The sequence below is a fragment of the Cydia strobilella genome, chromosome 4 (assembly GCF_947568885.1).
Source record: "Cydia strobilella chromosome 4, ilCydStro3.1, whole genome shotgun sequence".
In the NCBI taxonomy this organism is placed as follows: Eukaryota; Metazoa; Arthropoda; class Insecta; order Lepidoptera; family Tortricidae; genus Cydia; species Cydia strobilella.
In genome coordinates this window covers 12,212,065-12,235,913 of record NC_086044.1, presented here as the reverse complement: position 1 = coordinate 12,235,913, position 23,849 = coordinate 12,212,065, and the positions used below count along the sequence as shown (strand labels likewise).

The 23,849-nt window shown below is 38.8% G+C and overlaps 1 protein-coding gene across 5 annotated transcripts in view; it reads right to left on the bottom strand.

The window, feature by feature from the left end:
- Positions 1-23,849, bottom strand: part of LOC134741044 (nuclear receptor coactivator 1-like) — a 104,028-nt gene that overhangs the window by 49,973 nt on the left and 30,206 nt on the right. For 2 of the 5 annotated variants that reach the window (XM_063673791.1, XM_063673792.1), the window contains one exon: positions 59-178. In XM_063673791.1, the coding sequence (XP_063529861.1) occupies positions 59-178 (120 nt within the window). Of the gene's footprint in view, positions 1-58; positions 179-19,079; positions 19,721-23,849 lie in introns of those variants that run through there. The other 3 variants (XM_063673793.1, XM_063673789.1, XM_063673790.1) reach the window with 3 other exon arrangements.

Sequence of the window (23,849 nt, the reverse complement as noted above, 5' to 3'; positions counted from 1 at the left end):
TGGCAACCCTATTGTCGGTGATGTATCGGTGAACGAGCACATAACGCTGGATACGTACACTTGCGACTGTGGTTTACTGTCTGACTTTCTCTTTATCTTCTTAACCGGCGCTGTCACGCTCATCTTGCCTTGCATCCCCCTCCATGTGTCTCCCAGTTGGAGGTCACAGGAATCGACTCTACGGAAGCAGCAAACAAACAACTTTTAAATTAATTATCATTCACTATTACGAAGCTACATATGCGTGAACAAGAGACACAATAATAATAACGGCTACCTTTATACATATTTGTGTTCCTTCGAGATACAGAGCTTGTTATAGATAGCGTCACTTTAGCGATATTTAAGAAGGATAATAAATATCCTGGGGCTATTCCATTTGTCCCCGCTTGGGATTTATCGGCGAGCACTAGGTCAATTGTATACAGTTCACCTGTAAATTCCAAGTGAGGACAAATGAAAATATCCCTATTTTATTAGAAATTTTTACCTCTGTTTCTCTTAACTTCAGTTTCACTAACTAAAGTTTAAGAACCGTTATAAATAAATGTTTAAGTTTATATTATAGTGTCACAACTCACACAACATACGTCTTGCTAAATTGACGCACATGTACAATATAGGAACATCACAATATACGGATAGCCAGACTAATATTACTCGTCCCTGCTTAACCAAATATGTAATAAAAGCATACCTAATATTGACTGAAACAAAACGTAATAAGTAAACTGTAAAATTGAGAAACCATAGGCTCGACTTTCTTCAATTAGCCCGGCCTTCTCTGCACATCAACCTCGATAAACATTTACAAGACCACTTTATGTTTTGATTACTTAAGTACACAATGAGCGTGACTCATGATCACAACGTGTTTAACATATGCAGCATTTTTTTCTTACATAATCAAATTGTCAATGTGGTTGAAACTCGGCATGATATAAATTAGTTAAATTACTATTATGCTACACATGATGTCTTTTTCCAGATCGGTTTAATTGACGAGCCTAATCGTTAAATATAAACTTAACCCTCAGCAGCTTATATGTACTATGTAGTGATAGACATACGTGATATTGGCTCATTAATACATTTCGATATTTCTCAATCATACAGCGAAAAAAATCAAAATCTTATGTTACCTACTTTTAAGCCCAACGAGAAAGAGTTCCGTTTAGTTACGTCACATTTTTTTCGTTCCACAATCTGGTTGTCAAGTGATTTTACGGTTTCGCTTCGCTCGTCATTTTACTAATTTTATGTTCATTTTACTGCATTCTTCATATCATAATCAACAATATTAAAAAATCTCGTCTAAATCACTACGACACAAATTTTCTTTTTCAACTAATATTTTAGTAGATTGGATCATATTGGATGGCAAATAGTGTTTTTCATGCTTAAGTAATATGTGGCTTTCCATCAGAGAAACGGGTCCTTACATGGAGCATAAGGACCCTTTAGGCATGGAACGCCACATATGGCTAGAATGTGACGGTACAAGTCTTTATTAAATAGCCGATAATAAATTAGTTTGTTCCGACAATTACCATAAGTTAATAAGAGATACATCAACTAAATAAATGACAATCAAAAGTAATGTACACACTGCGGCGAATTAGGTATTCATCAAATGCCAAGTACCGAACAGAACTGGACTGGCTGGAGCTTGGTGCGAAAGAGAGACGGCTAGCCGTGGAATGACGCCTACCGATACCGAGGAGCCCCACTACGCAACCTTCCTGCGACGGCCGCGCAACCTTGAAATAATAATGTTCGGAATAACAACAACGCGCCATAAGCGTGACCAGAAATAGTACCTATACAAAATATTTCTTGACAATTTTGAAGCCTCTATTCAAATCCTCTTCCTGTATCCTGTAATTCCTGTATTATAACATCCCGTCAAAAACATAAATGTGAAATGAGAGCCAAGTTCAAGTATTTGTTGTTTTAGTTTTTAAGAATAGGTATGCATCGTTGTTGACTTTGCCGGAAAAAGAATTGAGATCTATATGGATGCCAAGTTCTACTTCGCTTGGATTGTAATTGGACTCGGCTAGTTTTTACGTACACGCTATATTATATTTGTCTATGTTACTTTTCTAAAATTTAGTTTGTTGGTATAAAGACTAGCGCAGAGAGATCCTGAAACTTAATTACATCCCAAGCACGACGACGAAGCATAAACCTACCTATTCTTAATATTAAACTTGGCTCTCATTTCATGGGTTCTAATTAATGTTTAATAGATTTTTCACTTCTCATGCTCTAAAAGTGCTTCATATTAGACCTGCAAAGCGGGGCAAAAATCGTATTTTAGTCCCTAGGGAAAATATGTATACATATTTTTGATTTCGACTTTTAATATTTCATAAAATATAAAATAAGTACCTACCTGTTGTTTTTTTTATTCAAAGTGAAAAGTAGAGTTTATAATGTGCCTATCGACTCTCGCCGTTCCGGCACGGGTAGCTATATACACACCTCGCCTAAAATGAATCGTTTTATTCCCTAGTCATACAATCTACTATTGAGTTACGCAGGGGTCAAAAGTGGCTCCAAATGGTTCGTGTAACACACGGCCGCTGCGTCGCCAGTTATCTCCCTTTGAACTTGGTTTGACACGCTGCCCCGTGTCTAGATCAAGTCCCCACCATGAAACGCGCATGCGTTAAATCCCAAATAGCGACAAATACAAAATAAAACCGGCCAAGTGCGAGTCGGACTGACGATAAAAATGGCAAAAAAAATCACATTTACAGTACATATGGTGCTACTTTCTCGCACTAGTGCGTCAAATAGCACTTTTCGTGCATATGTCGAAAGTTTAAAGGGCCATATGTACTGTAAAACGTTGTACGATACACGTGCGAATAGGTAATTCGCAACTCGTGTCGATTTAAAACACTCCCTGCGGTCGTGTTTTAATTTATCGCCACTCGTTTCGAATTTCCTCTTTTCCGCACTTGTATCGTAAATAACTATTGCTGTATAGGAGCCCCACCTAAATATTTTTTTATTCTGTTTTTAGTATTTGTTGTTATAGTGGCAACAGAAATACCTACGTCATCTGTGAAAATTTCAACTGTCTAGCTATCACGGTTCATGAAATACAGCCTGGTGACAGACAGACGGACATGCGGCGGACAATGGAGTCTTAGTAATAGGGTCTCGTTTTACCCTTTGGGTACGGAACCCTAAAAACGTAGCCTTTTTTAAATTCTAATTAAGCACTCACCTTCCCATATTGTTAACGCCTTTGGGTAACTCAACCTACCGCAAATAAATTCAGTTGACACTCGCATTCAAATGGGTGAAAGTTGGCAGTAGCCGAAGGTTTCGCTTTTTCAATCGTTACTCAACGCATTCGTCACCCGTCCACGAGTCCACGTACATACGTTGTTAAAACGTAAGGCAAACGTCAGAGTTATTTTATCTACCGAAGATTAGATACCTATGTCGTGTTGCCACATTACTAAGATCAATATTTGTAAATATTTATGAGAATCGAATATTATTATTTTCTAATAAACATTTTGATTTCATTATCATTCGTTTGTGTAATCGGCTTCAAAAGGAGTAATAGAATATGATGTTGATGAGCTATTATATTCGTCTGGTGACAACTAAAACTCACTAATTTAGTCTAACCCGTTCGTATAAAAATACCGCAAATCGATGTACAGGTTAGCCGTTTGGCGTTTACATACTAGAGGCCAAAACAAAAATTTTGACCCGCAGTTCCTAAAAAAATTTCGCTGGGGGGGGGGGAGTGGTAAAACATTATTATTTTTGTATCATATGTGGTATCATACGAAAGGGTTTTTTGAGGCGATTCTAAAAATATATCACATCATTACATTTCGGGCATTTTTTTTAAATTAAAACAAAAAGAATTTTCGAAACATACCAAGTTTGGGCTCCTCCAGACACGATATGGCTAATTTTTTTTAATACAATATACCGCAAATGCTACGTGATATCCTCATGTCTAACCCCAAGAAAGCAATTTTGAAATTAATAACATTAAATTTTTTTTTTAATTTTTCAATTTTACAAAGTGACACAGTTTTACTTCAATACCTATTTCACGAGACTTGTGGAACTATACTGCAGATACGGTACATATTAATCATAAAATGATACTTAATATCCATATATCGAACGGGAAATACTTCTTTAACCCTGTAACTGCGCCTTTCATCAGTTGGTATAGTTTGTTTAGTTTTTGACACAAAATATCAAGATTGTATCCTTCAGATACGATATACCCTATGGATTTTTCTTTGTACAATATACTACAAATGATACGTATATATCTTATTATCATTGGTTTTTTTTTCTCAATATTGTAATATTGAAAAATTATACACATGAAAAATATTTAAAAAAAAATCTTAAAGAAATTATTTTCAAAATTGCTGTCTTGGGGTTAGATATCAAGATATTACGTATTATTTATGGTATATTGTAAAAAAAACCAGTAAGGTACATATATCGTATCTGAAGGATACAATCTTGATATTTTGTGTCAAAAACAAAACAAACTATACCAACCGATGAAAAGGCGCAGTTAAAGGGTTAAAGAGGTATTTCCCGTTCGATCAATGGATATTACGTATCATTTTATGATTAATATGTACCGTATCTGCAGTATAGTTCCATAAGTCTCGTGAAATAGGTATTGAAGTAGAACTGTGTCACTTTGTAAAATTGAAAAATTAAAAAAAAATGTTAATGATATTATTTTCAAAATTGCTTTCTTGGGGTTCGATATCAAGATATTACGTATCATTTGTGGTATATTGTACAAAAAAAAATCAGTAAGGTATATCGTAGCTGGAGGATACAACCTTGATATTTTGTGTCAATAACTAAACAAATTATACCAACTGATGAAAAGGCGCAGATAAAGGGTTAAAGAGGTATTTCCCGTTGGATATATGGATATTACGTATCATTTTATGATTAATATGTACCGTATCTGCAGTATAGTTCCATAAGTCTCGTGAAATAGGTATTGAAGTAGAACTGTGTCACTTTGTAAAATTCAAAAATTAAAAAAAAAATGTTAATGATATTATTTTCAAAATTTCTTTCTTGGGGTTAGACATAAGGATATCACGTATCATTTGTGGTATATTGTACAAAAAAAAAATTAGCCACATCGTGTCTGGAGGAGCCCAAACTTGGTATGTTTCGAAAATTCTTTTTGTTTTAATTAAAAAAAAAATGCCCGAAATGTAATGATGTGATATATTTTTAGAATCGTCTCAAAAAGCCCTTTCGTATGATACCACACTCGATAGGTTTTGAAAAAAAAAAATGTTTTACCACTCCCCAGCGAAATTTTTTTTAGGAACTGCGGGTCAAAAATTTTTTTTCGACCTCTAGTATGCGTGTGCCAAACGGCTAATCTGTTCATCGATTTGCGGTATTCCTTTGAAATTGGGGTGAGCGGCTACCGCTAATTGCAAACATATTATTAAACAAAAACACCTATTTTGGGTACTAGCACGGTTCACTATGGCTCTTGCATTGTTATAGTAATTAGGGAGTTTTATTTGTGTGTTTAGTAAATACCAAATTTTAGCATAATTACTTAACTTTTTAATCAAAAAACTTAAGGTAGCTTCAACTGAGGAGAGTCTTTTCAAAAGGGCTTGTTTCTCTATCAACAACGTACAAAAATAAGCCCTTTTGAAAAGACACTCCTAAACTATTGTGGCAAAAATGATATCGTCAAAGTAATCGTACGGGTTGCACCACGCACAACCTTCGATCTGAATTTTTCTCAGATGATGTATTTCTGTTGCCGCTATAACAACAAATACTAAAAAGTATGGAATCCTTGGTGGGCGTGGTTCTCATGTTTGTTAAGTTTATCTCTCTATCTCTCGCTCTCTCTCATCTTAGCGTTTATTCTAGCATCATTAACTGCTGCTTCGGAACCAGGCTCCGGCAGGGACGCGTGTCACTCCGCGTCGCGCGGCCGACACCTGATCTGGTGTCGCATACAAATATGTCTAAATCGAGTAAACTGCATCGCAGCTGGTTGCAGGAGCAATAACAATGACAGAAATGCTGAATACACATAATTATATATAATATATCCAATCGATCTAAACAGGAGTTTTGTTATACAGTAAGCTTTCTGTACGTAGTTTAATTCTGTTCTGTGGCTCCATTTCCGAGTATTTCTCCAATTGGCACGGTCATGTTTTTATTATTATTTATAATAACGGTACAGCTATCAAAACAGTTGCACAATGCGATAGTGTAGCATATTTAAATGTATGTACTACATAAATTACTCAAATAAATCATCAAAGGATGAGGTTACATTCAAATATAAAACTGATGATTCCATTATTACGTAAAAATGTGTGCATTTCAACTACATTCACAATATTGTACGCATAAGGTCTACTCACACGTAGACAGTGTACTTGCACGCGCGATCTTGCGCTCTGGTTGGTACACACACGCGCTATATTGATTGTATGTAATTACACAGTAAAAATGTCAACCGAATCTTCTGCGAGTGTGTTTGTACCTTCTTAAGTTAAAAAGTCATATCTCCATACGATATTCTTAACACATGTGGCATTTTGCTTTTGACAGCCATTCAAACTACTCATTCGTCCATTCATTCACTCAATAGAGACAGCTATGACAGCTAAGTGACACTGACAGTTGACATCGTTTTTTTTTCTATCCCATCAATTAAATCACGTGCACAGGCATTAGTGCCTGATCTGCTATTAAATTTCACAAACGTCATCTCGGTCACTTAAAAAAATATATTTAATAAATAATACGAAATAAAAATAAAAGAGCTGCATTTCCGTGATCGTTATGACGAATACTATCGGATAAATATATAATTTGCCTATCTTCAAGAAACTTTACCTACCCAATTGAATAACGTATTAAGAACAACGTTTCAACAAACTAATTTTTGACCAACTCTGGCCCCATCCAACAAAAAGCATGAAACTTTATGCGTGCTTTTACAGATACAACTCCTACAACAGATATATATAGATGTAGAAATAACACGTCAATTGATTTGGAAACAATTACTGATACGGCTTGATTCGTATGCCTATTCAATACTCATTACCTACATATACAACTATATTGAAATATCGATACGATACGTTTAAGAACCTGTAATTACATACAATCCAAACCTGAGCTCTTGGGAGAAGTCGAGAAGTTCTATGGACAGTTATACACAACAACCCGAGCACCCGTCGTGGATCTAGCTAGAGACCCTAGAGCTAGACTAACTCGACACTATACCGAAGATATCCCGGACGTCAGCCTGTACGAGATTAGTATGGCTCTCAAACAACTTAAGAATGGCAAAGCCCCAGGTGATGACGGAATTACGGCCGAACTCCTGAAGGCGGGTGGTAAACCAGTCCTTAAGGCCCTTCAGACGCTGTTTAGTTCCGTCATGCGCGAAGGAAAAACGCCGCAAGCGTGGAACAGAAGTGTGGTGGTGCTCTTCTTCAAAAAAGGTGATAACACCTTGCTGAAGAATTATAGACCCATCTCACTTCTGAGCCATGTCTACAAGCTGTTTTCGAGAGTCATCACGAACCGTCTCGCACGCAGGTTTGACGACTTCCAGCCTCCCGAACAAGCAGGTTTCCGTAAAGGCTATAGTACCGTAGACCACATACATGCGTTGCGGCAGGTTATACAGAAGACTGAGGAATATAACCTCCCCCTTTGCCTTGCATTTGTGGACTACGAGAAAGCCTTCGATTCGATCGAGACTTGGGCTGTGCTGCAGTCTCTCCAAAGGTGCCAAATCGACTACCGGTATATCGAAGTGCTGAAGTGTCTGTACGAAAACGCCACCATGTCCGTCCGACTACAGGGCCAGAGCTCGAAGCCTATTCCATTGCAGCGGGGAGTCAGACAAGGAGATGTAATCTCCCCAAAGCTGTTCACCGCTGCATTGGAGGATGCCTTTAAGGTTCTGGACTGGAAAGGACGAGGCATCAATGTAAATGGCGAGTACATCACTCACCTTCGGTTTGCCGATGATATCGTAGTCATGGCTGAGACCATGGAGGACCTCAGTGCGATGCTCGCTGATCTCAGCAGAGTATCTGAACGAGTTGGTCTGAAAATGAACATGGACAAGACGAAGATCATGTCTAACGTCCATGTTGTGCCAACTCCCGTATTAATCGGAGGCTCTGCGCTCGAAGTTGTTGACGATTATGTATACCTAGGACAAACAGTCCAGTTAGGTAGGTCCAACTTCGAGAAAGAGGTCACTCGTCGAATCCGACTCGGTTGGGCAGCGTTCGGGAAGCTCCACAGTATCTTTTCGTCCAAATTGCCGCAGTGTCTTAAGTCAAAAGTCTTTGACCAGTGTGTGTTGCCAGTGATGACATACGGATCTGAGACGTGGGCGCTAACGATGGGCCTCATAAGAAGGCTCAAGGTCACGCAAAGGGCAATGGAGAGAGCTATGCTCGGGGTTTCTCTGCGTGATAGAGTCAGAAATGATGATATCCGCAGTAGAACTAGGGTCACCGATATAGCTCGCAGAATTGCAAACCTTAAGTGGCAGTGGGCGGGGCACATTGCTCGCAGAACTGATGGCCGGTGGGGCCGGAAGGTTCTGGAGTGGCGTCCGCGTACCGGAAGACGAACTGCCGGTAGGCCTCCAACGAGATGGAGCGACGACCTGGTGAAAGTCGCGGGAATTCGGTGGTTGCGAGCGGCACAGGATCGGTCGGAGTGGCGAGCCTTGGGGGAGGCCTATGTCCAGCAGTGGACGTCTATCGGCTGACATGATGATGATGATGATGATGACGTTTAAGAACATCGACTGAGTCGCAGTTCTAGCGCTTTCTTCCCTGCTAAATTGCTAATATTTTGAAATTACTTCAATATTGAGACTAATGTCAAATTTCACATATCCATTGTCCATTGCGCGCTAGCTTTGGAAACATCAATGAAGAAAGTACATACAACAAGCAATGGATGACTTTCGAATGTCCGGCAATGGACAACGTATTTTATAATTTTTTGCCGTTTTTATTACACAAACAGATTACTATTAGTCTTACCTGTGATAAGTAACTCCATAATTATTTAAAATTACAAATTTTGATCACAAAACAGAGACACGCGCCCAGCTGTCAAACCACTTGTCCTTATATAACTTATATTCATATTTCTGTGGAAACTACTAAGGCAACTCATTGTTTGCAAAAATAATTTTGGCATTTACATACTATGATATCCTTGTTACCTTCCGGTGTTTATTCCACACCCTATGTGTGATCATGTCGATGGTTATCTAATCTTGGTCGTGGCGCGACTTTGTAGCACTGGATCCACCATCGCGAAGGGACAGACGCTGGCCCACAAGGTCAGCGTCTGTCCCTTCGCGATGGTGGATCCCGTCATTACGATTCCCCATTTGACCTTCATATTTTTGTCCAATTAGACGTGCTGATTCTAAGCTTACCTGTATTTCCGGCCCGATTTTATAATAGGCACATTGTTTCTTTATTCACTACATCCTACACGACCAAAATTACGTGACATGGACATGGATAGTTTTTAGGGACCCTATTACTAAGACGCCGCTGTCCGTCTGTCTGTCTGTCACCAGGCTGTATCTCATGAACCGTGATAGCTAGAGAGTTGAAATTTTCACAGATGATATATTTCTGTTGCCGCTATAACAAATACTAAAAAGTATGGAGCCCTCGGTGCGCGAGTGCGACTCGCACTTGACCGGTTTTTTTTAAATTATTGCGCAATATAACGTAAGAAAACTCTTGCAATTTTGTAAGTGATCTTGAAAAACGCCTTCACCGAGCCGAAAAAGAATGTTTCTTTGCCGTAAAACATCGTTCAGTTTTACTGGATTACCTTACTTATTTACCTACTTACTTACTTATTTGAATTTACTTGAAGAATCGATCAACAATGAACTACTATGACTCATAAAAACTAAATATGGCCGTTGATAAAAGACGAGAACTATTTTAATGAGCAGGTATGCTGAACGGATGCTAAAATATGCAATGACGATTGGACCAGGTTGTCTAAGTGTTATTTATTGCTACAATACATTAAATGCACGCACTGTAAGCACTTACTGGTTAAGGTGTAAATAATGATAATACGCGTGATACCTATATGTAATTTCAGTACTTGTTTACCTACAATAAAAAAAGTTGTTTGTATATTGGGGAGTTGGCTTGGAACTTACAAGTAGTTTTAGAAGATAAAGTGGAGACCACGTAGATAGATTATATTATAACACAATTATTAATTTGTAATTTTACTAGGTACACTAATAGTAAAGGTGACGAAACATAGGTAGTTGACGAAATAAAACTTGGACCGGTTTGTGTTTGTACCATCGACTTATGATATCCGGATTACGCAACCAGCATGAGAGTACTTTCCAAAATGAATAGGGTTAGTTTATTACGTGTAACATAACAAAAATCAATACTTGTTGACAATGCAAGTATTTTTAGGGTTCCGTGGTCCACTACAGGGATGTTGTGAATATTGCGAAAACATAAACGCTACACGTTATGATGTTATTACAATAATTAATCTTCGTTTCCGTGTCTGTGTCCGTTGACTTTGACTTCTGAGCCATATTTCTATGAGATGGCTTCGTTATAGGGAACCTGTGTTGTAAATCTTTTTTGTGTGGAATTTAATAAGCTTTCACTTATACACGATAATCATATAAATTCATAGCTACAGAGAAAAAAGTCGTATATTTTTTTCATATTCCGTCTGATCCCCGTGGTCCCCGAAACTTAAATTTTATGACACGCAAACAGGGATCCCTGAAATTGTAGGTGTCAAATTTGATTACTGTCACTATTGTCAAACCCCATTTAAGACCTAAAATCTGTTTTTGCAATCACATTAGGTATTTAGCCCTAAACATTTTACCGTCGTTCATTTTAGTAAATTTGTATGTCGCAGTCAGTAGAGTAAAATGTTGATATTGGGGTAGGACGTGTACAAATGTATAGACAAAAGTGGAATTCATATTCCTTCAAGTTTCCTATTAAGAGAATATCCCTTGAAAAATAAGCGCTAAATCAGGATTCAGCAAGTATTTTCTATAACAAGATGTATTCTTTCCGCAAAGATATGTAAGACTTTTTTGTGAAGAATTTAATAAGCTGTAATGTTGCCTTACACCATATTTTCATAAAGAACGCAGATTTAGAGAAAAACGCGAATTTCTTCCAGGATCGTACACATTTTCCAAGCTGGCTGCGATTCCTCGAGGTCCTCAAATGTTAAGTGGTGTGGACATGAAAAAGGGGCCTTTAATATATATATTATAGGTACATACCAAATTTCAAGACTGTTCTAGAGAATCTAGACATTTCGAAGTTAGACCTAATACTCCTAATCCGATTGTGCTACACATAGCATGCATATTTAAATTGGTTATTATAAACGGTCTCACGATGCTGCCAATAAAACAAAGCAAATAGTTTAAAAGTATTCATTTTTTTGCAGACCTCTAGTTTGGCGACGGTCATATGCTCTGTCCTGCTCTGCTGCTATACTAGGTGACGCATGCGTTCACGGCCACCAACGGAAGCCCGAGCTTCGTCACAACTCACAAGCCCGGTCAAGGGTATTCATTTTTATTATAACTTGCATCATGGGAATGTAGAAGTTTAAACAATGTAAGCCTTAATTGGTTATTTATATTTAGTTCGCGAGCGCGACTGTGTTATTATGATCGTGTTTGTTTAATGCCTGCGCGCATGATAGCGAGCAACATCTAAAGTTGTTTTCGAACTATACTATTTATTAATTATCTGCTACTAATACACTCCAACGTGCATTGACTTTTAAATACTTTGATGATTGAATGTTTAGTGAAGTATAATTTCTTGACATCCATTACAAGCCATTTCGATGACTTCATTGTATCGCGGTCAGTGTCATGGCTTCGTTCAACAGAGCCACGAGACACGGTACCAACTTACTGCATGGATGGACATATTCGATTATAGATTGCAAATATTCGAAACTTTCAGGTATTCGAATATTCGATTATTTCTGACGAGATATTCGAATATTATAAAAATACTAGCAACCCGCCCCGGCTTCGCACGGGGTGTAGTATATTTAGTATAGATCGAATCATATCAACTGAGCTAATGCATTTACCTGTACTAACAATGGCATTATATTATTACAATACTATTATCTGCTTTTGTTCTCGTAGCCGCCAACTAGTCTTACAAAATAAGTTAGAAGTGCATTGCATGTATATTTAATTTTTAACCTTATTCCTTGTTGAATGGGGTTAAAATGGTCTAAAAACATGTTGTAACAAATGGTTTTCTACAGAGTGCATTATTAGTTTTGGGTGTCGACGGTTGTAAAATGCAAATAAAGTTATGTTAGCCATTATTTAGTTTTTGTAGCCTAAAAACTAGAGTCGTTAATCTATACTAACATTTCAAGGCGGTTATAATCTGCTTTTACTACGAGGTAGTTATCCTAATTTGTGGTTTACCACTCAATGGCATTGTATTCTTGAGACTCTTTGAGTAAACAGGTAAGCGCATTAGCTCAATTGATATGATTCCATCTATATCAGCATTGTACCCGTGCGAAGCCGGGACGGATAGCTAGTTATACATATAAACCTTCCTCTTGAATCACTCTATTAAAAAAAACCGCATCAAAATCCGTTGCGTAGTTTTAAAGATCTAAGCATACATAGGGACAGACATACATACGAAGCGGAAAGCGAGTTTGTTTTATACTATGTTAGTGATATACTTCTCCTGGACATTTTTATTGTAGCTTTCAGTTTTCATGAAAAAGTATAAAAACTAAAAATGGGGATATAAAAGTGGGGGGAGGGAGGGAATCAATAACTTTTCGGCGTGTTTCCACTTCTATTTATTCTTATAAACTTAAAAGCTATATTCATGCCGTTTCGTGCTTTCTGCCGCACTATGTGTGAGGTGCAAGCCAGTGGTATTTATCTCAATTATTCGGGGACGCTCGGCTCACGACTAGTCCAAGCAGTCATTAAAGGTACAGTCACAGTCTAGTGAGCGAGAAAGGGAACGCGTCATAGGCGTTATACGTTAGTGAGGGACAGCGTCAAACATAGGTATTGTTAGTGAGAATGATGTTCATAGTATGTATATGTACTATTATCTTTTTTGTGGTGGTACTCCCCTTTATTGTCATTTTATTTTATCACATGTTGGTTTAACAAAATCTGAGAGATAGGAGTATAGATTGTGTCAAGTAAAAGTGATTAGGTATAGATTAGATATACTTCTATTCAAATAAGCAACAATGATGCTTCATAATAACAATTAGCTGCCGTTTCTCGTTGCACTTTCTACGACTTCATATTTTACAGTACATATGGTGCTACTTTCTCGCACTAGTGCGTAAAGTGCACTTTTCGTGCATATGTCGAAAGTTTAAAGGGCCATATGTACTGTAAAACGTTGTTCGATACACGTGCGAAAGGTTAATTCGCAACTCGTGTCGATTTAAAACACTCCTTGCGGTCATGTTTTAATTTATCGCCACTCGTTTCGAATTCCCTCTTTTTCGCACTTGTATCGAAAATAGCTATACCAATTCAGCGCTTATCACGACATGTTGTCGTTACGGTTACGCCTCTACGATGCACTTTTAATACTGCATACCGGGAAAACTCGGGAATCTGCTACGACGTAGTGCGAAAGTTTAAAGGGCCATATGTACTGTAAAACGTTGTTCGATACACGTGCGAAAGGTTAATTCGCAACTCGTGTCGATTTAAAACACTCCTTGCGGTCGTGTTTTAATTTATCGCCACTCGTTTCGAATTCCCTCTTTTTCGCACTTGTATCGAAAATAGCTATACCAATTCAGCGCTTATCACGACATGTTGTCGTTACGGTTACGCCTCTACGATGCACTTTTAATACTGCATACCGGGAAAACTCGGGAATCTGCTACGACGTAGTGCTACGAGCGTATAATAGCAGTGAATCATAGAATCTTACAGTAGGTATATCTAGTACTCCATTACGATACGTTGTTCGATACACGTGCGAAAGGTTAATTCGCAACTCGTGTCGATTTAAAACACTCCTTGCGGTCGTGTTTTAATTTATCGCCACTCGTTTCGAATTCCCTCTTTTTCGCACTTGTATCGAAAATAGCTATACCAATTCAGCGCTTATCACGACATGTTGTCGTTACGGTTACGCCTCTACGATGCACTTTTAATACTGCATACCGGGAAAACTCGGGAATCTGCTACGACGTAGTGCTACGAGCGTATAATAGCAGTGAATCATAGAATCTTACAGTAGGTATATCTAGTACTCCATTACGATACCCTGTGCTATATAATAAGCACATTACGTAACTACGTCAAAAATTTTAAGGGTATGTTACTGTAAAACGTTGTACGATACACGTGCGTATAGGTAATTCGCAACTCGTTACGAATTTCCTATTTTTGCAGTGCATATGGCCAACGTTTTTCAGTGCATATGGCCCTTTAAATTTTCGACATAATTACGTAATGTGCTAATTATCGCACAAGTGCGGTAAAGTAGCGGCATATGTACTGTAAATAAGTATAATGATGCAGCCGTAAGTTTATCCAAACTTATACACGAACTATTATTGAGTCAAGTAGGGCTAGTTTCCTTGTTGGGCTGAAAGGTTAGATAGTATTCGCTTTCGGTAAAACTATTAGTGTCTACGTTGAATCTGCATAAGGTAGCCGAGCGAACTCCGGGCTCCTAAAAGAAACCAAGTGCTTGTGACCTGACACGGCTGATACTATTTGCGTTACTAAGGCCTACTGTCCACGGAAGCGTAGCTGCATAGACGCGTACTCGTCATTGTACGCTTGCTGTACGCTTGCTTGCAGCGACGCTGCATGCAAGCTTCACGCCGCTGGGCGTACTGCATGTCATACGCCGGGCTACATCGCAAGAAATAGCACGTTGAATTTTTGTGAAAAAAAATAGCGGCAAGGGCTGCAAAGTTTGTTCAAATAGTGAAAAATATCCTGAAATGTCCTTTTACTCATTCTATAAAATGAATGAAATACGTTATCATCCTCTGATAGTTCTCTTGCAGCTACGAACAGTCTACAATTGATGTTTCTTTCTATATATGGATGTATCCAATATCTAAGGCGTCTTTGGCGACTTCGAAGATAATAATAAGCCAAAATAACGTCTTCATCGTTGGACGACATTATCACGAACGAAAGGAAATGTAGGCTACGATACGCTTACGATACGCTTACGCTACGCTTCGTGGACAACGTCTGTACGCCGGGCTGCATGGCAGCTGCACTGCGTATTCATGCAGCGTCTATGCAGCTACGCGTCGTGGACAGTAGGCCTAAGTCGATTTCGTGGTTTGCTGAGCCATTGACACTGGTTGGTATACTCCATCAATTTTAAAAAGAGTTAAAGGCCTAACACGGCTTCTTCTAGCGAACTTCTAGCACTTTTGCTTCTAGCCCGCTCGCTTTTAAAAAGTCTGATCATTAACGGGTGGCGTTATTCATGTTATAAAATGTCACTTTTAAACACCATGCCATTGAAAAAGATGGATACTGTCATTATGACGATGTCATGTTAGGCCATAATAGTATTAGTTTCCTCTCTTGATTTAAGGTTGGATAAAGAATAGGACCTAGAGTTAGACCAAGAAAAGTCTGCAACGATTTTGATAGCATACGCAGTGCAAGTGTTAATTATACGTCATAATTTCATAGAAGTTTGACGTATAAAATAACACTTCCACTGCGAATGCTATCAAAATCGTCGCAGACTTTTCATGGTCTAACTCTATCCACATATTAGTGCTGATCTTGACATGCACAAGGTTAGGAATTTTTCAGTTCAAGTACAAATCACAACTTCGCATAACCTGATCTACCTAATGTAAGAACTGAGTTTAGCGGGAATGCTCGCGCTCGGGTCGATAGATACGCAGATTGTCTTTTTCATTTCTCATGCTCTGAAAGAGGGTCATTGTTGTTCTAAAAGGTGTGCAGAAAATGATACGTGTCTGCACTAGAGCATTATACGTTCCAAGTACGATTTTTTAATTTTTTTTACATAATAAGCAATTGAAATTTGGGTTTAAATAAATTTGTTATAAAATTTCCATTCTGATATTTAACTCCCCATTCCATAAATAACAATACTTTTTCCTAAATTGTTAATTGAAAGTACCCTCAAGAAATACTATAAAAATGTACTTTTTTTTAAAAGGCAAGCATTTGACTGCAATCTCACCTGATGGTAAGTGTCGATGCAGTCTAGGGTGGATCATGCTTACCTAAAAGATGTCTATTCAGTCTCGATTTAAAAACTTAGTCATGTTTTACTTTCAAAAAACACATGCATTTTACTTTCTTCGTATTCGAAATGAAAAGTAGAGTGTTTAACTCGGGTGAAAGGCATCATTTCAGCCTCGGACTCAAACAACAAAACAACCTCGGCAGAAATGAGTGCCTTTCATCCCTTGGTTAACAATCTACTATTATTTGAGAAGGTAAAAAGATCATCTCCGTCAGTTGAAAAGAGAAAGTGATAATATTAACAAAAAAAATTTTTATGGATTAGTTCTTTGTCAATATTTCCTTGAAAATCCGAATCATGTGTGCAATGTCATGCGCAGATGACAAAACTAACTGACGCCACCAACAGAGAATATACATAATATATGGTACGAAATGGCGAGCGGATACCGTGCGAGATAGGCGAAACAAGTTGCCGAATGGTAATTAAGATCGACAAGGGCAGGGTAGCGGTATCGGTAGCTTTATAAAATAGGGCCGTATGGTCTCTATACGGCCCTATTTTATAAAGCTACAAGTGTAAACGTTGTTGACGTGCGCTAATATGAATAAAGGGGAAGGCCGATGAAAGCTAATTCCGCTCTTTTAGATTCCACAAGTCAAGACAAAAAGAGAAGTAAGATGATTCTTAACTATGTAGAGATACTATAATAGGTACAATAAGAATTTCTGCTTTCCTCAGAATCTACAAACTCTTTATTTTGGAGTTATTTTAGGAAAAAAGAACGTAGTTTCGCATTTCGGAGCGATCGGGGAGATAACATTGATACTTATTTGCACAAAAATACTACTATTACTTGTTATTGGCACTGCTTTTGAGTAACTAATAGATTACACACTATTATTTGCAATAGCAGAATTGCAACACTTAAAACAACTCTGTCATAAGGGCAAAAAGTAGACTTATAAATACATTTAGTAAGTAAGTAATTTTAGTCATGTTACCTTATCTGCGGGTTACCGTCGTGACCTAGGTACAATCTTTATGTCTATTTGTGACGTTTTGGTTATCATTTGCACCACTGTTAATCTGTATGCATGCCGGAGGTAACGTCAATTTAATTGCATTATTGTGCCATAAACGGTAAAATACTGTAGGTAATAATATGTTGACTAATACATAAACAAATAATGGAGATATATTATTATGCAATTGCTATCTTAGCAGTGCTAAAGATAAAAAAATATATTTTTATTCTAGTCTTAGTTTAATATATTTAATGTTCGCAGTAACTATTGTAGATGTGTAAAAGCAACTCACTGCTTGACATTAACAAAGGCCAACGGCCAACCAACGGTCCCAACAACCACAGGTTGTGTGCTCAGTGTGCTGCTCTTGTATGAGGGAAGAGGTTGCTTGCGATATTGACCATGTCGGTCGGTCCAACTTGCCGCTGTGCGCTTTTAAGGCTCCTTAGTCATCAACTGTGAATTATAGTTTCGCCATATCCGCTCGGCTGTCCGCAACTCAGCTCATAGTTTCTAAGTATGTGCTAGAAAACTGAAATCTAGTATGACTAAAAAATAGTAACAAACAAGCACTGAAAAATTTATTTGTATAAGCAGCCATTTTAAAATTTCGGCTAGTAGGAATAATGAAAAATAGTCATAAGCAGGTGTGGCTATCGTAGTTATTTATTTATTAGACCACTCGCAATGGTGACACTCACTGCGCACTCCTCGTCCCACCTGAAACGATTTCTCAGGCTTACAGCCGATTTCATAATCGTTTTCGACGAGTTATTCAGTTGAGCGCGGATAAAGACAACGCACCAACAACCAACAAGTCAAACGAACGAGGAAATATCACGGTTAAATGTCAGAATATATTTCGACTCCCAGGTGGAGAAATAAACTAGTTTTCTAACACGAGACGAGATCCTAAGTAGTAGTATTGTAAGTCGACTAGTGATCTGATACGACTTCTAATGCTCAAGCAGGCATGACGTGATGTGACCCAATCATTACACTGACACGCTCGATTTCATGAACCTACCACTTGTTGACTTTCTTCGCACACTGGGCGTAATATGAGCTACTTGGAAACCTTTGCGAAATCGTTTGGCGACCATGTAATCAATTTACGTTCGTTTACGTGTTTCTGTAAATGATATGCACGCAGTTTTTTTACGAAAAATGAACGTCGGCGAAATGCGCAGCAAATATCAACATGTTTTTTTTTCATGAGCACTAGCTATATCTAGTATTAACTACGATATACACCCCAGGCCAAAAGTATGGAAACAACGTTGTTTTCTTTAATATCTCATGTTTCTATCTTTGTTGTATATCTTTGTAAACTAAGACTTACATTAGGCAAACCCAAAAGATTAAAAATACACGCTTAATATCAAAACATCCTAAAATATTGTCAAAAAGCTAAAAAAATAAAGTAGGAAAAGTTACATAATTATACCTACCCTTTAATTACATGACAAAATGTTGAATTAGCAACTATCACAGCTAGAGTAATTTTCTTTTAAAATGTTCTATTATTATTTTTACCAAACTGTCAATGAGTAGTATAAAATCCATCGCTTAAAAGATCACACTTTTCTATTGAAATACAAGCTTGTTTCCATACTTTTGGCCTGTGGTGTAAATGGTCAGGGTCAAGGACGCAAGATGTGTTCGCTGTCCTAAAAATCGTTATCATTTCGTGAATGCAATAATTTACCTTGAAAAAGTGTTGACGGCCACATCGACGTCAAAGAAAATGTCTACAAGTTCGTCAACATCCGAGTGCGGCGTGAGCGAGGACGGCACCGAGGGTGACGGAGTTGCGGCTCCGTCTATGCTGGGACCCCCAAAATCGAAAAACACCGGCTCTGTATGCACCATTGGCAGCATGGCTACAGCAAACACCACAATTTTTTAGTACGATTCACTACACCGCGGTCTCTCAGTATTAAATTCGCACAACACTGTTTGAATTCGCATCCAAACATACACTGCATTGCGCCACGCTTTTTCCCAACGCTATTTTTTGTTCAGAGAATTCTCTAGAGCACTTGTAATCCAATGTACAAAATAATCCTAAAGTTTCACGTAACTGAACGTCTTTTTCAGGATTGCCGATTGCAGTAAATATAGTACGTAGCGATATTGCAATATCCTATCAATATCCGTGCGAAACGTTCACTACAAAACGACGATGAAAGTCAACTGAAAGACGAGATGTACGTATACATACATCCTTTTCGTTCGCCACTTCACATAATATCAACACGACGCGACGCAGAACGGCGGCTGACGGCGGCGGTCGCGGGAGGCGAAGTCGGGACTGGATCTGATAGCGCTGCTACGGTCACACCCGTTGCCTTTATCTTATGAAGCTCTGTAGCGATCTCGCTCGCCGTGACGACACATTCATAAACTTGACGAATAAAACCGATCATGCACGAATTAAACCGAATGGGTAGACATAGGTAGATGTTTTTTATTAGCAATTTAGCTTAGCTAAACTATTTGTTACGAAATAAATACATATTATGAGAGGAAGCTGATTACGACAAGCTTTTTTCCAACGTATATATTTGTAATTAAATTTCGATATTGTTGTTTTTCTTATTGGATAACTAGAATCTAATGTTAGATGACTGAATAGTTTTGTAAAAAGTTTAAAACTGTAATTATTTAATCTTGCATGTAATCGACTAATCGTACTTGGTACACGTGACACTGGTATGTGCGTGCATATTACCTATCTGCGTATACATACGTACACCAATCTCCGTGACGCACACATGAAAGTGAAATGGAACAGTACTTATTCGTGTCAAGTGCACAATTTAGATAACAAGGTCATTATTGCACTATTCAATTTAATTATTTCAAACAAATACAGTGAATGTTTAAAATACTTTTAATTAAGTATTCGCATAAAAATATATCAATATAGAGTATGTTATCATTAAAGCAACATTCATGTATAGGTATGTAACTGCATGTAGAGCATCAGTTAACACGGATGGTGAAATTATGTTAAGGTCTAGGTGAGGTACGCATGTGCACATCTTTAAATAAGCCGCGTATGAAACAAGTTCAGTATAAAAGCAACTCGACTCGTTTAATGCTAGTAAAACTCGCATGACGTAAGTGGCAATGGTACACATTACAAAATAGAAATGCATCAAAAATATGCATGTTAAAAAGAGTGCAAGCGATATTGTGGTCGGGTAGAAGCGAGAGGAAGAGGTGGCGGCGCGTGCAGATATCGGTGCAGGCGGCCCCGCGGATCTGTGTCAGTGGGTCACGGCAATGACGTGGCACACGGCCGCGGCGAGTCGCGCCGCGCACTTCATTCTAATTCCGCTTCGCCGGTGCGGTGTCTTCGTAACTACTCGGCATTACGCTCAAATGAGTTAATCATACCGAATCATACAACACATACTATAATCGGTATCGGCGCAAACATTACTGTGCACCCTGATAACGTGTCAATATCAAAGTCTCAAAAAGGAGATACATACATTATTAATTAATATAGGTACTATACGTCGGACCTCATATCAATTAATGAGGTTGAAAGATTGATAGGTTGGCTAATTTTAGCATCTGTTTACGATTAAGAAGAAGAAATGCAGGCCCAAATGATAATTTATGTATACTTTCAAAATTTCATTTTTGAGGAAGAAATTGCGTAACTTATAAATTATGCACAGCAAGCGCAGAAGTCATATCCAGCAGCGGTTGGGTTTTTCCTTTACGACCAATGATGACTACGCGTGACCCACATTCGGATTCCGACTAAAAGTGTCACTGTTTCCTCGGTATCTGTTTATTTACGTTAAACGGAACTAACTGACCGTACACAATGATGTTGTTGGTTGGCACCCTGACTTTTCTATGGTTCCATAAATTAAAGGCACTTTGCACTGTTAATATTGTTACACAAATTGTCAAGTCTTATTGGGGCAGGGAGGGAATATCAAAAACCAAAGAAGAGAGCTAAATTATTACTTATGTAGCATCCACGAGCCCTTCTCTACTGAACCATAAAGAACAGGGGTTTACCTATTAAGTTACGGAACCATGTATCTACCATACAACTAATGGAAACTGCCGAATTCGTCACTATCGTTTACCAAAACTGTGTCACAGAGCAGCAGGATATACAGTGTGGAAAAAATTAATAGGCCCTGGAGGGAAAGTGCCTTAAAACCTTAAGTTAGCTCATTTTACTTAAAGGAAACATTCTTTTAATTTATTAAATAAGCAAAACTGCATTCACGGTTTTTTTTATTCGCTTATATCGCCTGGGAATCGAACCGACAAGAAATTAAAAAAAAACCGGCCAAGTGCGAGTCGGACCCGCACACCGAGGGTTCCGTACTTTTAGGGTTCCGTACCTCAAAAGGAGAAAACGGAACCCTTATAGGATCACTCGTGCGTCTGTCTGTCTGTCCGTCTGTCACAGCCTATTTTCTCCGAAACTACTGGACCAATTAAGATGAAATTTGGTATACATATATGTAAGTTTGTGACCCAAAGACGGACATGTAACGCAAACAAATGAATTTTAAACATGGGGGCCACTTTTGGGGGGTAAATAAGAAAATTAAAAAATAAAGTTTTTTAAACTATATTGCCAGAGAGCTATGGAGCGCAGCATATTAGGTGTAAAATTAAGAGATCGAGTCCGAAACACCACGCTGCGCTCTAAGACTCAAATAATAGACGTAGCTCGGAAAGCGGCCAAGTTGAAATGGGACTGGGCCGGTCATGTCTGCCGAATGCCGGATGACTTGTGGGCCAAGTTAACCACGGAGTGGGAGCCCCACGAGTCTAACCGGGGATCCGGCAGACCACGTCGGCGATGGCGGGATAACTTGGACTCCTTCTTGACAGGCTGGCCAGATATAGCATTCAACAGAGACGAGTGGAAAAAGAGGGGGGAGGCCTTTGCCCAGCAGTGGGACACAGTGGGCTCTGAATAATAATAATAATAAGCCCGCAGGGCAGCTTGTGGCGAGCTGTTGGGGAGTAACGACCCCACGGACCCGAGTGCTCCCGAGAGTCGGTCAGGGTCTCCGTCTCCGGCGTGTCTTCGTCGGTCGGAGTGGACCCCAAGGGGACCCGCAGGACTCTCAGCTCTGGCTTGCCTTCATTGGCTGTCCAGAGAGGAGTCGCTAGAGTTATATGCTCCAGGGGTGGAAGTGAAAGATGCATAAGACGCGAGTTGGCACAGTGGCTGGTAACAGCCACTGGGTAGAAAGCGGCGCACACCTCTCGACACCCCTGAGCCGCTCACACCGGTGTTGCTCCTGGTCGTCTTCACGAGTTCACGACGGCAGTTTCAGGGGCCCATCTAGTCAGCGGCGAGTCACCGCCTGCCTCGATAACGTGTACAACATTGTTATGGCAGGTGTCCGGACCTCTCAGCAATAGCCCAATCTTTTGACCAGCCAAACTTCAACACCATAACCGGCACTCTTTTCCACTGTGTTTATAATAGCCCCTACGCCTGTTGGAACCGATTTACGGGTATCTATTTGTACCCGTGAATGGGTTCTAGCAGGTGTATTACATAACAGCAAACTTCTCCAAAGGGCCTCTACGTGTTGGATCTGTATCCCCACGCACGCCTATCAAATGACCGGGATGTATATACCCGTGAGTTTATATGAGATACAAATAATAATAAACTATATCGTGTTAATATATATCAAATGAAAGAGCTCATTGTGAGAATCTCAAATATATTTATTTTATAATTTTAGGATAAACAATTTAGAAGTTATTCAAGAAAATAGGCAAAAAATGACAATTCCCCCCCTTTATCTCCGAAACTACTGGGTCTAAAATTTTGAAAAAAATAAACAAAATAAACCTTTACCTATAGATTACAGGAAAACCTATTAGAAATTGCAGTCAAGCGTGAGTTGGACTTAATTACTTAGTTTTTGATCCGACCCCTACGGGTTTTTTAAAGACATTTCAATCACGTTTCACATAAAAAATACATTGTTTAAACTGTGTAATATACGGAACCCTTGGAACGCGAGTCCGACTCGCACTTGGCCGGTTTTTTAGTATTTATTGTTATAGCGGCAACAGAAATACATCATCTGTGAAAATTTCAACTGTCTAGCTATCACGGTTCATGAGATACAGCCTGGTGACAGACAGACAGACGGACAGCGGAGTCTTAGTAATTCCGTTTTTACCCTTTGGGTACGGAACTAGACGTGTGCGCCGATTAAAAAATGATCGGCGGCGGCGTTTGCCAAAAAATTGGCGGCGGCGGCGTATTTTCGGCGTGAAATCGGCGTGAACTTGACTTTCAGGTTTCGTAAGAAAAATCGTTAATTTGTTGTTTTTCTTGAAAGTTTGATCAATCCAGGTTGCTGGCCAGTGAATCCAGTGAACTAAGTATAGTTTTGAATAGGCTGTGAGTAAAATAGGATTTGTAAATGAATAATATAGGATAGGTATAATAACTTGA